Genomic DNA, 18,337 nt, shown 5'->3' on the forward strand with positions numbered 1-18,337 from the left:
AAGGAACATATTGTCCTGCCAAGTTTCCATTGATTCGAAAAGTGTTATTTCATTCGGATGAAAATTGGATTTAGACCATAATTATACACTCCTATGTTTACATTCTCATCTCTTGTTTAGAAAATAATTGCTTAATTAAGAGTAAGTTCAGGTCATTAATAGCTGTTGCTGTCCCACAGGGGTGGTGCTGTAGAATTTCATAAAGCTTCAGCTTCACCTAATGGTCACAGTAAGAATTGCAGTGAGGGAGAGAAATTCCACTCTGTTGTCGAAGGCTTTAATGGCTGGAATCCCTGGGTTGTGGTGTGTTTTCTGGGCTGTATGGCCATGTTCCAGAAGCATTCTCTCCTGATATTTCACTCACATCTATGGCAGGCATCCTCAGAGATTGTGAGGTATATTGGAAACTAAGCAAGGGAGGTTTATATATCTGTGGAAAGTCCAGCGTGGGAGAAAGAACTCGTCTGTTGGAGGCCAATGTGAATGTTGTAATTAATCACCTTGATTAGCATTAATGGCCTTGTCAGCTTCAAGACCTGGCTTCTTCCTGCCTGGGGGAATCCTTTGTTTGGAGATGTTAGTTGGACCCATTTGATTCATCGGCCTGTAGAGCCCAGTTTAGGTGGTTCAGTTCAACTTGGAGGGGGTGAGGTTTGCAGATTCTTTTTGCACAGTCTGTCAGGGCTTTAACCGGTGTGCTCCACCGCAGACATTAGAAGAACTGCAAGACCAAGAAGAAGCCATGAGAGCAAAGACAAAGATCCACCCAGAAGAAAAGTGTTCTTTCCAAACATCAAGGGAACCACTGACTGCTTAGGGAAGCTGATGAAGAAACACAACATACAAACTATCTACAGACCCACAAAAAAATCCAACAAATGCTACGTTCAGCAAAGGACAAGAGGGATTCTCTCACCTCTGCAGGAGTCTACCGTATATCATGCAGCTGTGGACAAGTCTACATAGGGACCACCAAATGCAGCACCCAAACACGAATCAGGGAACATGAAAGGCATTGCCGACTAATTCAACCAGAGAAGTCAGCCATAGCAGAGTACTTGATGAACCAACCTGGGCATAATATATATGAACAAAATCTGGTTACCAGTATTAAAAACTCTAGAATCAGAACAGTAAATAAAAAACAACACTCTGAAAACAGAGGAATTCCAGACATGAATCAATCAGGGCCAACTAACACCTCCAAACAAAGGATTCCCCCAGGCAGGAAGAAGCCAGGTCTTGAAGCTGGCAAGGCCATTAATGTTAATCAAGGTGATTAATTACAACATTTACACTGGCCTCCAACAGACGAGTTCTTTCTCCCACCCTGGGCTTTCTACAGATATATAAACCTCCCTTGCTTAGTTTCTAATATACCTCACAACCTCTGAGGGTGCCTGCCATATATGTGGGTGAAACATCAGGAGAGAATGCTTCTGGAACATGGCCATACAGCCTAGAAAACACAAAACAACCCAGAAATTCCACCCTGTTCAAAAAATGGCTGTCAAGATAGCTTCTAAGAGGGGAAACTATCTTTTAATTCCTTTGACCATTTCCATATAATTTTGTTCATGTAAAATTATGCAATGGGGCCCAGTTTGTAATTAACAAGCTGGGCAGAAGACTATCAGCCATTTTAATAATGCTTTAGTTGAAGTGCATGCACATAACTACATAAAATATACACAGAGATTTTGAAATAATTAAAAGTTAATTCCTTAATCATGGTAACATCTGGGATTAGTCTCACTGAATATTGATTGTTATCTGATGACTGAGAATGGAGAACCGTATGCAAGGGGATGCTCCCTGGTTTGTCTGCTTTCCTCTAGTCTGGACTAAGCAAAAAGGAGCACACAAGTCCCTCCCCTCCCCAGTGGCCCTCTCTTCTTGGTCCTCATAACTTCAGTGGGCATCCAGCAAAGCTAAAATTAGGGAAGTACTGAAAGGTAGTGGATAAAAAGTTGACCATGTCGATTAATAAGTCTCTGGTTCAAATATATTCCCTGCCATAAACCTGATAGGTATTCTTCAGAAACTGGAGGTCCACAGGCTTGTGTTGTCCTGTGAGCCATTGGTTGCCAGTCTATAGCAGGAAAGAAAGTAAGTTGTGGCCAGTAGGCAGAGATATGGTGTCAATCTCTGGTTCATTGGGTAAAGCAACTTGCCAGTCTATCACATTGAATAGTTTAAAAGGCACTGTCCTAAGTCATCTACTGTTATCTCATTGAAAGGGATACACACACACACACACACACACACACACACACACACACACACTAATTTACCCGAGGGGCTGTGGCAAGGATTACTGAGATAGGTGAAGGGAAGTCATAGGGAGGAGGGAGCAAGCTTGTTTTCTGCTGCCCTGCAGACTAGGACACGGAACAATGGCTTCAAACTACAGGAAAGGAGATTCCACCTGAACATCAGGAAGAACTTCCTCACTGTGAGGGCTGTTCGACAGTGGAACTCTCTCCCCCGGGCTGTGGTGGAGGCTCCTTCCTTGGAGGCTTTTAAGCAGAGGCTGGATGGCCATCTGTCGGGGGTGCTTTGAATGCGATTTCCTGCTTCTTGGCAGGGGGTTGGACTGGATGGCCCATGAGGTCTCTTCCAACTCTACTATTCTATGATTCTATGATTCTAGGTTTGCCAAGCATTTTGAACACTCTAAAACAGGGGTGGGAATTGTGGGCTGATGGGAGTTGCAATTCATCAACAGTTGGAGAGGCTCACAATTCCCATCTTTTTGTTTTGTGCTATATATTATGATACCCTTATCCACAGGCCTTACTTACAGCCACGGTTTCACATACCCATGCTCCAAAAATTCCAAAAAATACCCACCCGGAAGTGTTTATGGGCCTGTCCAGGTCCTCTAGGACGATTCTGTAGCATGCTTTCAACCCACATATAGACAAAATATGCGGTTTGTTCTTATCCCTGGTTTCAGATATGGGTGTGTGCGTGCATGTGTCTTGGAATGTGCTCTCTGCGGATACAGAGGTTGTACTGTATTAAGGTTGTAGTTGCTGCTGCTGGTAGTACTGGTGGCTATAGTTAATCATAGTAGTAATTGTAATAACATCTATTTATTTTATATCCATCTTTCCCTAATGCTATAATAAGAAAAATAAGAACTACTACCAGTTGTAGCAGCAGTTGTGGTAGTGGTATTAGTCATAGTACTATCTTAATTGTACATATGATGGAATTTTCTTCAGATTACAGTCTTCATGCTAATAATGGTTCAAGGAAACCATATAATTTTATTCCCTTCCCTCCCCCCGCCTTGAGAAATTACGAGATTAAATGAAATGTTTTGGACAGTGTTTGTCAAAAGTAAGTTGACTTTGTAGCAAGTTACAAAATCGTTTTGTTAGCTAATTTTTGTTGTATAACCAAAGAATATTTGTTCAGCAAGATTTTCACCCAAAGTGAAAGATGCATTATGCTCAAAAAGCCTCTCTTTTTTGTTTAAAAATAGGAGACAAATGTCTTGGGCTTCAAAGGTCCTCGTAAAATGAGCGTCATCATTCCAGGCATGAATATGGACCATGAGAGAGTTTCCATCAGACCACGCAATGTAAGACATTCTCTCCACTTAGAGTCAACAAATCATGTCTACCGTAGTGACAACAGATGTTTATAGGGGCAATCCTATGGTTTCTGGGAGAATTTTTCATGGCCCTCAAGATTTTGCAGATCCAAGGATTAACTTTAAAATGACTGTAAATCTATGCAAACTTAATGTGCCGAATGTTTGGATATTTCAGATCATTATCTCACACTGATCAGTGTGCAGAGCTCAGTATTGCATATTGGGCTTCACATGACTTTCTGCTCACAAGGTTCTAATGACTATGAGTATGCAGACATAGGAGTTGTATTGCTATTTGAAGTCCTAATAATAGCTGTTATTGATCGTTTTAATAACAAATTTTTAAAAAGTACACATATAGATCCTATTATTCCTGTTTAAAATGTAAATATATTGATCATGAATCAGAAAAAAGTCTCATATGTTTACTTCCTTGGTTTCATCTTTGACCTTCTTCTCACTTATCATTCACCCTCTCTTCTTTTTTCTGCCGCTTTGCTTGTTCCTTTCTTTTGTCTTTCCTTAAGGGACAGACCACCATGGGCAACTGAGAACTAAGCAATATTACACCACATTAACTGTAGATATAATTTCTCAGAACTCACGAACCCAGTGTCATAGTTCTGTTAAACTTCTTGCACTGAGAAGAATAAAATAGGGACATTCAAAAGGCAAACACATGTGTTTGCACCTTTATTAATAATCTGACACATTCTGCCATTGATTATATGAAATGTGACATCTTAAAAAAGACACATAATTTCATCCTTGTCTTCACTAGATGCCTTTATAAGCATATGCTAGCCGTGTTACGCGATCAGTGCTTTGATTTCCCACGAGATTCACTTACAGACTTGGCTTATTGCACATCTGTTGTAGCAGAGAAATTCCAGGTGGAACCATGTGTAATGCAGATAACCCTTCAATGAAAATGCACCTATGACAAGTTTCTGGAAATGGGTCAGCACACCTGTGAATTTCTTGAAAAGGAGATATACATTTTAATTTTCCATGAGTGCATACAGTTTGTTTATCAAAATGTTTCAGCGCCAACCTTCATTGAAAAGGAATACCAAGTCATTAAGAGGTTTGCTGTTCCCTCCCTTTGAAGTCAAGAGAGTGTGCCTTGGACAAAGTCCCCCAGTGGGTTTTTGCAACTGAGTGGGAATTCAAACCCTGCCATCCAGAGTTGTAGTCCAATGCTGAAATTACTAAACCATGCTGGCTCCCCATGCTGATTCTTCCACCTATTGCTGGCTTTTTTCTCACTATTTTTCCCGTTTGATTGTTTTGCTTTGTGTTTTTGCAAGCTGGCTCATCCATCCCAAAGTATAGTGCCTTAAAGAAAAAAAACACCTTACAAAAGCACCAGCAACAGTATTTGAAATGCCTGGATGCATTTTTTAAAAGTGCTAACCTTTTTCCTAAAAGATAACAGGATTGGTGCCAGGTCCTTCTTGGCTCATATCTCACCTTAAAAATAGTATTTAGTTGAAAGCTTTAGAAGATAATGGTGAACTTGAGGGATTACATTTTAAGAGGGCTTTTGGTGTCTTAAAGACATGAGGGGAAGGTGAATTCTCATGTTACATAAACAGTGTGTAAGAATGATTGTCTGCTGAACCAAAGGTTGTATCTTTGACTTGTACAGGAACATGAAACACTTCTCTCAAGATGGCAGAATAAAAACACAGAAAGTGTCATTGAACTGCACAACAAAACACCTGTTTGGAATGATGACACTCAGTCTTATGTTTTGAACTTCCATGGACGTGTCACACAGGCCTCGGTGAAAAATTTCCAAATCATTCATGATAATGATCGTAAGTATGACTTTTTTACCTAAATTGAATGGGATTAGATTGCAGTCTGATAACTGTTGTAAAAAGCTGCCAAAGAAAGATGAGTAGAAAAACAGTTTACATCCAGTACTGTCATATGCAACAGAGTCAAGTGGACACAAAGCTACATAGAACTGTCGCTCTGCTCTGGATACAATTTTCTCATTTCTCAATATTAATTTCCCTTGTCAAATTTCCATATGCTGTTAACATATTATACAGAGGAAGCATATTTGAATGTTAACCCTTTTGGAGACTGGCCTTTACACACCAACTGCCACACACTTTCATTTTGGTGCATTTGTGAATTCTTGGCAATGAATTGAGTTAATGAAGTCTTTCCCAACTTCAAGCTCCTTGAAACTGAACTACATCTAGTATCATCCCAGTCACTTGGTCTTTTTATGGGGATGCTGGAGTTGCAGTCCAGCAACATCTGAGAACATCCAGTTGGAAAGGTACAAAGAGTCATTATGGGGTAGAATATTAATAATTAGTCCTTAGAAGTGGCGTGTCAACCGCAAGCAATCTGATTTAACAATGAGATTTAGGCCCTTTCTACATTATCCGTCTATCCCAGGATCTGATTTCAGGTTATCTGCTGTGAACTGGTTGATATGAGTCTCCACTGTCATATAATCTGGGATAAGCAGATGCTAGGATATAAGAACAGTGTAGAAGGGACCTTAGGCTTATCACTCAACAGTTTTTGAGAGTGCAGAAATTTACTGAAAAATACATGTACCTGTAGCATCCTTTTTCTCCAGTTGTTGTCTAGCCAAGAAAATTTTGCAGGATGGAACAGTCATCCTGTGAAGTCTTTCCAGAATTCACAACATGGACAGACTGTGCACCCCTTGATATGTGTCAAAGAATATCAAAAAATTTATTTAGGGATATACTGGGGAAATATCCTCCCCCCACCCCATTGGCAACATCACTGCACTCTCCCTTTGCTCCATAGTTTAATTTACAGATGTTAACTTGGAGTGACAAAGAGTGATGTCCCAGTAAAATGTGACGGAAGGGATTCTACCAGGGCAGCAGGTTGTGGAAATGAGGCAGGATTAAAAGAGTGACTTGGCTCAGCTCTTCCTAATCCCTGCAGCTGTCTTCCGCTGCTCTGTTCTCCCTTCCTGCATCTTTGCTGTTTCCTGCCTCTGCCCTTTATGAGGACATCTGTGCTATGCCTAGTGGTGCCAGATAACTTACAGCTGGGCATTAGCTCAATTAGACCCCTTTCAGCCCTCAGAGAAAGAGGAAAAAGCATTTCCTGATTTAAGTTTCATCCAGTTGAAGAGAAAATGGTTTCCCCTCATCCTCTTTTTAAAAATAGTGGTTTTATTATTGATTTGTTTAAAAATTGTTTTGTTTGTGCCATATATGCAGAACTCATGTGGGCTGCAAATTCTTTTGACATACTTTCTGCATGTCTTTGTGGTTCCTTTCAGCTGACTATATCGTGATGCAGTTTGGTCGTGTTGCTGAGGATATTTTCACCATGGACTACAACTATCCAATGTGTGCACTTCAAGCTTTTGCTATTGCCCTATCCAGTTTTGACAGCAAGCTGGCTTGTGAATGAAGAAGCTACATCTCTACAACCAAAACCATGTGCCACTGGAAGAACATTCCACATTTTTCTCTGGTGTTATCAGTGGTTTCATACTCTCATGGGGCAGGTAATTTTTTTTTTTTGCAAAAATTCAACCCTTTTGCTGGAGAGAAAATATTTTAAAACTTTCAAGATATGTCATACACACCCTCCACACACACAGACCTATTCTCTATTTTTCTGGAAGTGGTTGCAGACAAGTGTAAATAGAAGTCCTGTCTATTGTTCTCAGTTATGTTATGAAGATGTGCCATGTACTGTATCATGGCTGAAGTAAAAATGCCATTGGGAGTGGTGTGTCTTTTTCTCCCTAAACCCATGAAAGCTCTGGCAACACAAATCTGGCTTTGGATTTAAGAAGTATTCAGAGGCAGTAAGGGTATCTCAAAAATGCCATTTAATACAATGGGAGCGGAATATCATCCACTTTAGGAACAAGATAACAAGAAAGATGCACTTTTAAAAACAGTAAGAAAAACAGATGAAGGTGATGTTTAAAGACTGCACTTCATTTGGGACAATGTTTATGTGGGTATGACCCAATGAATCTTTAATTCTGGCAGAGGATTGGTGGGAGAGAAGTAGGAAGCACAAATTAAATATTGCACAAGTCACTTGTATTCCAGGGTGTCATGAATTGCATTTTCATTTCAATCTCACATTCAAGTGCAAATTTGAGTATTTTATAAAGGGAGGTGGTGAATAATACTGAAACATTGCCATATGGATACTAGAAATATACGTTGTATTGCAACAGTAATTCACAGTTGGGGTAATTTGTTTTGTCATGTGATTTGTCTGGTGTCTAATGCTCCATCTGTGACATGTTCAGGCAAGACTCTGGAAAGACTTCTACCTGTGACCCTGGTGAACTTCTGCCCATCAGGACAGAGCAGAGGACAGAGGTCTGGCTTATATAGTACAAGGCAGCTTTATAGGTTGTAATGATCTTAAATTAATGGCATTTCGCTGTTTGAATGAAAACATCTTTATGCACCTGCCCCTTTAAGGCAGTTGTGTAGCAACCTCTGGAATTATTATAAAATGTTCTTACAAATTTGTTTTCTCTTTTCAATCTATATAGCCTGGGTTTTTGTTATATTCCATAGAAAGATCTATTGACTGCACATTGATGGGAGTATGAAAGTGCCAGTGACTAAGGCCCCTTCTACACTGCCATATAAAAGCCTAATTATATGAACTGGATTATATGGCAGTATAGACTCATATGATCCAGTTCAAAGCAAATAATGTGAATTATCTGCTTTGATAATCTGGATTATATGTCAGGGTAGAAAGGGCCTTAGAGAAAGTTCATTTTCTGAGTTCAGAGATTGAGGGAGGAAGCATATAGAAATTTCCACCATGGTTTTAAATTTATCTTGTTTTCTTGTAATATTTGTAATGTTACCTTTTTCATTTATGGATCAAAATATTTCTGAATACAGCCTCTTGCATAAACCACCCACTTGGAAATTGTTTCAGTTCAAAATTGATTCATAATACTGGTTTCAAAGAAGAATGACTTAAAGCCCTGATTCCAAGTTAGTTGCATGCAGTAAGATATTACAGGAAAGAGATTACTGGGCTGAAACAAGGGGCAGAAGACCCAGATGTTGTATGAGGAAGCACCTTTCTGGCCACATCAGGCTGGGAGTGAATACCTCTAGCTTAGCTATAGAAGGGTTATCAATATTGCTTTGAGTGGCTCTTGCGCATGAGACTGTAGTAAATGCATATATGTATTCAGTTCAGCAGATATACATTCAGTTCTATGCATTTGAATTGGCTTATGCCAATGTTGGAATGCAGACTGTAGATCGCTGAATCTAATCTTTTATGTACTCAGATTGGCATTCCTGTTGTGCTTTGAGATCACAACTATATCATTTCTTTTTAAAAACAAAACCCTGAACTTTCAACTTTTTACTAAGTACTGCTCCACTATCATATGACAAAGAAACAGTGACAATATAATCAGTTGTGGAGAAATCTACATAAGAATAGTTCACCCAGCAGAAGAAGTCTAACTTGTGATATCTATAAAGGGGCAGAATATAAAGTGGAAGAAAGTGGCTGCTGCATTTTGTCCAGTCAATGGGAAGAAAGATGGGTCAGAGGGCTGTGGAATTCCACATTATGGGATAGTTGAGGTTTAACTCCAGAAAGCCATCCCTTCTTTAACAATGTATAAACATGGGGTAAACTTAACACAATTCTGACCTATGGAACATTAGACATACACTTACAATTAGATGGCAGTTCTGTGCATACATAGTTGAACGTAAGCCATATAGACATTAGTGGTGCTTACTTTTGAAGGACATGGATAAGAGTTGCAGTTTCAGACTGATTTTATTAAAAATACTTCATATGAAGAGTTTTTGGCATTGCTGCTTCAAAACGTGAGCATCAAAGAAAATACTCATTACAATAGGAATTTGCTGGCTAACTTTTAACAATACATTTTATTACCAGATAGAAATGTATCTGGTTAGATTCAGATTTAGTGATGCATAGAGCAGACCTTTTGAAATCAATGAGACCTATTTTAGTAGAGACTAATTAAAGTTCCATTGATTTCAGTGGGATATATTCTTATGTTATGACTACCTGTTTATCTCTGCTTTTATATCATAAGAAAATGAGATCCAATCTTCCTAGCTTACTATTTCCCCTGTAGTCAAAAGGACTGGCTTGTGACAATAGGAGAGTGTGCAGTCTTCTGGGCTGTGAAATTTCATGGAATCAGATAAATATATTTTGTGTATTTGTTTTCTGGGTGTTCCACAAATGTGGGCACAAGGAGATTTTTGTGGACAAGTTTGCATTTGAGGTGTAGATTTCTTAAATGCCTTTATTTCATAGAATAATATGATAAGTAAAAGAGTCTCAGTGGAACAACCACTGAGAAGAGCAATGTCTTTTGAGGTGGGCAATAGAAAATTGTTCATCTCTACAGCCATTCCACTAAAAATGTTCCAAATGATGCCAGGAATTTCATACTATTCTATATTAATTCTATATTCATTCTATATATGCAGGGGTTCTATACACAGTAGGCCCTCCACCTTCATGGGTGTTCAGGCTGTAGGATCCCAGGAAAAGTGAAAAAACAATGAATTTTAATAAGCTCTTTTTTGACCTGAGAAAACATCTTTTTAGGAAGCTCTAGGTTCTCCAGAGTGACACTATGGCTTCTGGTATAGTGAAGAAGATGAGAGGGGAATTCTCTTTTGGAAAAACTAATGATGCACCAAGCTCCTCATCTTCACTATAGAAGCAGATATGGCTTTCCAATGAGTTGAATTGATGTACCAGCCTGAGAGAATGAAGCATAAGTGATGGCAAGTCACTCCACCCTACCAGGAGCTTTAATCATTAGGGTGTTGGCTGTCCCTTGATAAATGGAGGATGTTCTGAAAGTAGGGGCAAATTAATACTGAAAGATGTATAGTGATGTCCCTGCATAGGTAGTATTTTCAAAGGACATTAATTTAAGGGTATATGCTTTCCTTTGACTAGACATAATGTGTGTGCATATGTATAATGTGTGTGCATGTGTATAAATAAGTAAGGATGGTAAAAACATCAAAAACATCCAGGAGTTCTCTGGGCAACGTCCTTGCAGACGGCCAGTTCTCTCACACCAGAAGCGACTTTCAGTTTCTCAAGGCACTCCTGATATAAAAAAATGTAAGTAAGCATATCTGTTGTTTTGAGAACCCCTTCGCTTTCCTAACAGAAACCCTTGAATGGTGATTTCGGGGATTTGAGAAAATGCCATATGATTTTCAATTTGATTTTTTTCCACTCACTGTCATTGGCTTTTTCCTAGAACAAATATGGCGTGTGTAGAACAAATGAGAAACAAAAGTGATACTATCTCCAGGACTTTCAAGATCACGTCCACAAAGGAGATTATTAGGCAGTAACGTAACAAGTAATTATGTGAAAAGGGCCTTCTTGTCTCTCCAGACCCTATCCAGTCTTTCCCCTAGTTCTATATGCAAACCCTGCAAAGGACTAAAAGCAAAATTTTCCATATTATGTAGAAAACGGTGTGCAGATGAATTGTATAGAGGTCGACCCAGAGAGCTGAGAAGTTGGCTATCAATTCTTCTATGTTTTTTCTAGGCAGTGCCCTTTTAAAAAATATATCTTTACGTAGCTTTCTTTGCTGTCGTGGCATTGTTCCAATAGCAGAAATTGTTGTGTAAATGTCAGGGAAGCAAAAGATTAGGGTGGGCATAGCCCTGTCGCTTATGCTAAATGAAAATGAAAATGAAAAGCAAATAAATGAAAGCCAGCTTATAAAACATTCCAGAAATTGTATTCCTGTCTTATTCCTTTTGCATTATTCCAGTAGTCACCATGAATTAGCTTAAAACTCTACGTATATACTTTTTCTGAAATCTTGAAGCTGCCACCCTCAAAATACATGCTTGGGGTTCAAGCCCAATGGGGCACAATTGTATTTAAAATAGATACATTTGTAGGATTGCTGGCATAGTTATCTTGTACAGAAGTGCCCTTAAGATTAATGAATTATGGCTGATTTTGGCAGTCTCCGAAAGAAGAGAAGCAATGCACAAAGTGGTACTTAGCAGAATAAACCTCTATGGTGTTATTCTAAGTGTATTTACATAGAGACAATTCGTGGTAAATCTGAACAGTACTTATGCTGTTGTTAGGTGTGATTAGCACTGCAGCATTACTTGGGTGGAGTAAAAACCACAGAGTACTCAAAATATTTGAAACATTACTTAGAAGGATGTCATGCAGTTTGAACTTTTCTATAATCCACACTTTACTTCCATTTGTTTCAACAGGACTTTTTCCTAAGAACATTTCTGCAACCGTTTAGCCTAAAACTAACTACAGTAGAGTCTCACTTATCCAAGCTAAACGGGCTGGCAGAAGCTTGAATAAGCGAATATCTTGGATAATAAGGAGGGATTAAGGAAAAGCCTATTAAACATCAAATTAGGTTATGATTTTACAAATTAAGCACCAAAACATCATGTTATACAACAAATTTGACAGAAATATTAGTTCAATACGCAGTAATGTTATGTTGTAATTACTGTATTTAGGAATTTAGCACCAAAATATCACGATATATTGAAAACATTGACTACAAAAATGGCTTGGATAATCCAGAAACTTGGATGAGCAAAGCTTGGATAAGTGAGACTCTACTGTACTGCGGAATTGTGATCAGGATTTAAACCAGTGTCATTATTTTTTAGGTGTTGTGGTGTGAAAGGAGGAATCCAGTACCATACTTCTTGTTGCAATGCCCTTTCACTAGTTGCACAGTGACAGCCCAATATAAGCAGTTCACACCCCTGTGGCCAAGCAGTGGCTGAGGACAGATCAGCTGCTGAAGAAAAAGAAACCACTGTCAGCTTTCTGGGCTCCAGTAGGTTCCCCATCTGCACAATGGCATCTGAATAGCACCAGGCACAACCCTGCCCCCAAATGCTGATTGGCTGAGGGAAGGGAAATAATTGATAGCAAAAGACAAAGGATTCTGTTATCTTTTTTTTCTAGGGAGAGGATTGGAAATGCTTTTCTCTGATTCTAAAGCAAGCTCACCTGTTTCTTCCCCATGGGCTTCTTTCCCTATATCTTGTTGATCTGACTTTCCAAATTCATCTTGAAAATAGGGATTATTTCAGAGAAAAGTGGGGATGCAGGTGGCATTCACAAGATGCACAGATCAAGGTCACTTACTGCAGACCTGTCCCATGTTAACAAAAGTAGTAGTGTGTTCCCCATTTTGTGGCCATGTGAACAGTTGGGCCACTTGTTTGGAAATGACCACAGCAGTTCACCTGGCCATCCTCCTTCCCCTAGATTGGGGCAGCCTAGGGACAGGGAGTGGCACTTACCTTCCCCCTCTCATCCTTAGCTTAGTGGCAACCAATGTGTATGAAACTGCCCACGATTGTTGCTCATTGCATCATCTGACGTTGGCCAGAATGATCAGAGAAGAGAGAAGGGAAAGAAGGGAGCAATTCCTCATTTCTCACTCCTCTATCGCGTGAGTTTCTATCACTCTGGCCAGTGTCAATGGATGTGACAAGTTATGATTGCTGGCAGTTTCACACCCTGTAGTGCACTAAGCCGAGAACAAGAGGAAGGAAGGTAAAGGTGGCAGCCAAGTGGTAAAACGGGTTTAGTGCTTCTGGCTCATTTGGACTTCAGCTTCCAGAGTGGCTCGTCGCCATGTAGTGCAGACACTTGTGGTGTTGATCCAGATCAGTATCAACATTTGTGGTCTATGTAGATGGGCCCTTGGTTGCTTAGAACTCTGAAATCTAACCAATAAGGCAATGTTGTACTTACTCAGTTATTTTTGATATGAATATAATAGGCTGCTCTGTGTGTGTCATGTGTATCACAGACTCATATATATAACTCACACAAAACAGCTTTCCTTCCACAGATATCTGGTTCATGTAATTAAATTCCCAACACCACTTTATTGAACTGAGACGTGTTTGCAGCACAGCAGTTCATGTAGCAGAGTCAGTGACTATAACTAAAATTCCTCTATTCTTATCAAGCAGCTGTGTTTTAATAGACTGTAGTCAGATGCATTTTATGTGTAAAGTGATGATAGCCACAACTAACTTTGTATTGTAATGACACAAGTTGATTTTAACCATATAAACATTGCTCTGACTCATAAACAATGTTTATATCAAGCATGGCTTTGAATTTTACCTTGGCTTCTTTGAATTCTGTTCCTGCCCTACTAGTATGCATTAGGGCTTATTTTTAGTTCTAGTCCCCCCTCCCTTCCTCCCTTTTCCTCTCTTCCTGCCTCTCTCACACACCATCCCTCCACCAAGAGAAATCCACGCTAATTCTATACAAGTTGCTGATGGACAAATGCAGCTGGTGTAAAATGGCAGATCTCCCAGTACATTTTGTAATGCAGAGCAAACCCCAGCTCAGTGCCAATCTACATACTGCATCCTCCCATTGTATAAATCATGTGATGGTCTTCTGTTTCCTAATTTAAAAAGAAAGAAAAACACCCAGGGGGTCACCCTTCCCCAGCTACCTCCAGCAAGGGTTGACACTACCTCCAGCAAGGGTTGCAAACATGTGTTTTGCTCCCCATTTCACCTTTTCTTCACACCACATCTTCATTTGGAATAAAATAAAATGTGTTACTGTCAGGGCAGGTTGGGAGGCTTCAAGAGATGTGAAACAGGTCAGCAGGATTGGTGTCAAGTCTACAAAGCTAAGGGTGATGTAGTATTGGTAAAAAGCAATTAAAAGCCATTTTCATTTATTTGAGGCTAATGCTATCTAAAACATTTTTTAGTTGTAGAGTTACACTGCAGCATTCAAGAGCAGCTAATAGGCACTGTTTGCAAGTTCTTTGAAAACTTCTTGGTGCTTCTGACTACTAGTAAAAGGAAATTGGCATATTTGGAAATAAAAGGTAAGCTGCAAAGTGACTATGAACTTGGATTTGAATGCACTATTGTTTTGAATACACAGGCAGTAGTTCTCTACCAACAATGGGAGTGAACCCCATTCAACATAGTATAGCTTCTGAAAAAATAAACATGCATGTGGTTATCCATAGTTTGTGTTATGTTTTATGATGATGATTTGGGTTGGTGTAAGCCGTTGATATGCAGAGTAAAAAGTGATGCTTTTCTACACTTTGATAAGTTGAAAGGAAAAAGGAAGAACAGTTGCATCATGTAAAGTCTCATTTGCTGTTACTGCTTGACAAGGAGAGGACTGGGAAGTGATTGTTGGACTATAGCTCACATCATTAGTAGCCACACGTAAATATGCTGAGGGAAACTAAAACATCTTGAGTGCCATAGGTTTGTTATTCTTGTACTGGAATAAGTTTCAGAATTGGTTCTCCAACTTCTATATTGTGTCTTTCTTGTTGTTAATAACTTGGTTCGTCTTTCACTGATCCTCAAAAATGAAAGACAAAACACATTGACTGTATTAACACCTATTCTTGAAAATGAAACCAGGTACCAGAAACAAAAAGCTTATGTAAAGAATTTAAACTGCATTAAGAATTCTTCACCCCTTTCTTCAGTAAAAAGAGTAAGGAGTTTAGGTTGTTTGAAAGGTTATCAGTGAGAAAGTCAGTAATGACAGACAAGCTTCCTGTTCGGAAATCTTGGCCACCAGTAACAAACATTGCCTGCAGTGAAGTATCATTTTTCATTTTGGGCTGTTCTTGTTGCTATTGTTGTCATCTAAAAAGCTTGGACAGAATACTTAATGACTGACCTGCGTTCCCAAAAATGTGTTCCAAAGTCTTCTGCAACAGAAATGACATTTGTGGCTAACGTGCAGTTTTCCTATGCAGAAAAGGTGTCCAGAAAATAACAGTGTTTGAAAAATGCCACTAATGTAGCCTTTCAGCATCCCTACTGTACAGTGATTCCCAAGATACTATGGAATGAATCCATGGGTGGTAGGAAACCAATCTCAGTTTATAGGGTACACATGCCTCATATGTTATACTTCCAGGTATACTATTCCATTGTACTAATATAGATCCTAGTCCCTCATCCCTACCAAATCCCACTACATAATTTGGCCATGGACTTGACGTGCCTTATTCATGAGACACTTCATAATTTAATACATTATCGATAGCTATTTAGCTTTTACTGGCAGTGGTATCATGAATGGGGAAAAAGATTATCAAAGCCATACACATAAACAAATATGCAAATCACCTATTTCCAATTTTGAATACTGATTCTTTTAAAACCTGCAAAATTGTCAGATCTTCTAAAGAGTCTCCTGAAAGGATAAATAATTATTTTAAATCAGATTTGTTTGTAATTTGAGAAACACACCATCTAAAAAAGTAATTTTTCTGCTAATTGGAAGCATAAGTTGCTGGCATGAAATGTAAATCCTCTTTTTTCCCAAGAAACATTTGAAACTTGGATGAAATGACAACTGTATAGAAGACATTTGTTTCAAGCATGCACTGTATAGGTAGGATAGGAAAAATAATCCTGCAAAACAAAATCTCTTAAAACTGCTATGCTCAGTGCCAATATACTGTGTAAAAATGCACTGTATTACACAGCAAAGTGCATTTCACCTAAAATAAATTCCAGAGAGCTTTCATTTGAAAACAAAAAGCTGCACAGCAAAAATATTCTGTCTTGGGTGGTGGTAGATTCCTATTACAGGAAATACAAATGTTTTGAGGTCCAGATCCAACTATTATGAAATACATTTCTATACTACGTAAACTACTAATCCTGTTACACTAAGGACTGTGTCTGATGTTATTGATAAGGAGGTAGACTTTTTTTGCAAGCATAAACTCTATTTCGTAAGTAAAATTGCATTATCTGGAGTGCAGTTGGATTTTGCTCCTTTAAAAATATTTGAGAAGTCTTGGCTTGGCCCTTTCAGTTGATGACTAGCTTTTGATGTGTACAGATACTTGTAAAATGATTGCATCAATTATGTAATTTTTTCTTTCTCTTCTAGTCTGCAATAGGTTTCAATCAGAAATGTTCTTTTCTCATCACTACCAATCAGTATGAGCTGCTTTTCATAGGATTTGTCTATTTTTTTGACTGGCATATTTGCCTATCTGTGGCAGCTTGCCAAAATAAAAGTGTGGTGTAGTGATTTGTGCGTTGGACAGCAAGTGTTGAGACCAGAGTTTGAATCCCCATTCGGCCATGGAAATCCACTGGGTGACTCGGGCAAGTCATACTCTCTCAGCCTCAGAGGAAGGCAATGACAAATTCCCCTCTGAACAAGTCTTACAAGGGAAAAAACCCTTAGTGGCCATAAGTCGGAAATAATTTGGGAGGCACACAACAAAATATATAACTCAGGTGCCAAGAGTTGGATTTCTCTGCATAAATTAAAAGTAGAATTTCACGTGATAAAGAAATGGGTAGAGGCATGTCCATATTTTACTGCATTGCCTCCGTTTATCATTGTACAGACATTATTGTTTGTTTTAATGTTTCCTGCAAATAATTAATGTGCTAACCTCCCACCTCCAAATCCTCAGGGCACATTTGCGTATCACTGAGATTGAGGTCAACCCTACAAATCCATACTGGTTAATGAACACAACTGTGGAAATATTCGGAGAAAAGGTTGTTGTCAAAACAAAAAAAGAGCACTGAGGAAAGTGTTGCATTTGAAATTATGTTTTGAAACAGCAAAAAGGGTTAATTGCTCAAAGCGTCCCAACACTGGACATGATACGGAGGCAGATCTCTTCTTTGGCCCTGTCGTTTAAGCTAGGTCCTGACTGTGAAGAGGTACAACTTGAGTATCCCCTATCTAAACTACCGAACTTGGGATCAGAAGCATTTGGGATGTCAGTTTTAGAAAGCAAAGATGTCAGCATCACATCCACCCATGTAGACAATTCTGGAGTGTTTTAAATTTCAGAATTCCAAATAAGAGATACTCAACCTGTAAGAACGAGTCAACAGCTTTACTGTTGAGCTCCAATATGTCTCAGTAACAACTCACAGTGGTTAACCCTTTCTACTATGCTTCTACACATCTCTGTTGTGTACAGTAATCCTGAAGGGCCCAACCTTATCACAAATGAAATGGATTGTGAAATAATATAGCCAGGAATACATATTTGTAGGATTGAGCCCAGACTATTTAATATTTAACTTGTCTCTTCAAAAATGTGTTTTATCTTTGTATTCAGCTGGCTTTTCAACTGTAGGAAGCAGAAACTGGAACTAGGTGAACCAAGTTTGATAGCAGTGCTTTACCCTTGGCTAACATTTTCTAATTTATCACTGTGCCTTTCTTAAAAGTAAACCAATGATCATTCTAGTAGAATTTGACAATGTTCCTGTCTCAATTTGTTTTAAATTGTGTTTGAGTTAAAAAGTGGGGTGGGCGGGCACTGAGAATTAGGACTGAGAACAAATATTTAAGCAGTCATATTTTTGCATAATGCTTAGAATGTTACGTCGATTTGCACAAGACTGTTTTGTCCTGTTTGAGCAGTCAAGCATTTGTTTGTTTTAAACTATATGGAGTTTTAGATAAACCTGAGAAAATGTGCTTTTATGAAGTCAATTTTTAAAGAAACACTTTGGTATTCTGAAGCAAATGTATTTATTTATCAGTATGTGTATAACTAATTTGGTATTTTCACACAATTACATTGTGTTATGTTGTAGAGATTACTGTGTATGTCATGACAGAAAATCTGTGCAGAAAAAAATTAAAACTTGAATTTGTTTCAAACAG

General features: G+C 38.7%; 1 protein-coding gene across 3 annotated transcripts in view; it reads left to right on the plus strand.

Moving 5' to 3' along the window:
* Window positions 1-18,334, plus strand: part of tub (TUB bipartite transcription factor) — a 229,835-nt gene extending 211,501 nt beyond the window's left edge. For all 3 annotated transcript variants that reach the window (XM_008117640.3, XM_008117638.3, XM_008117639.3), the window contains 3 exons: window positions 3,494-3,592; window positions 5,259-5,430; window positions 6,900-18,334. In XM_008117640.3, coding sequence (XP_008115847.1) covers window positions 3,494-3,592; window positions 5,259-5,430; window positions 6,900-7,033 — 405 coding nt within the window. In that variant the 3' untranslated portion in view covers window positions 7,034-18,334. The remainder of the gene's footprint in view (window positions 1-3,493; window positions 3,593-5,258; window positions 5,431-6,899) is intronic.
* The last annotated feature ends 3 nt before the right edge of the window (window positions 18,335-18,337 follow it).

Source organism: Anolis carolinensis, chromosome 1 (genome assembly GCF_035594765.1).
Source record: "Anolis carolinensis isolate JA03-04 chromosome 1, rAnoCar3.1.pri, whole genome shotgun sequence".
Classification (NCBI taxonomy): domain Eukaryota; kingdom Metazoa; phylum Chordata; class Lepidosauria; order Squamata; family Dactyloidae; genus Anolis; species Anolis carolinensis.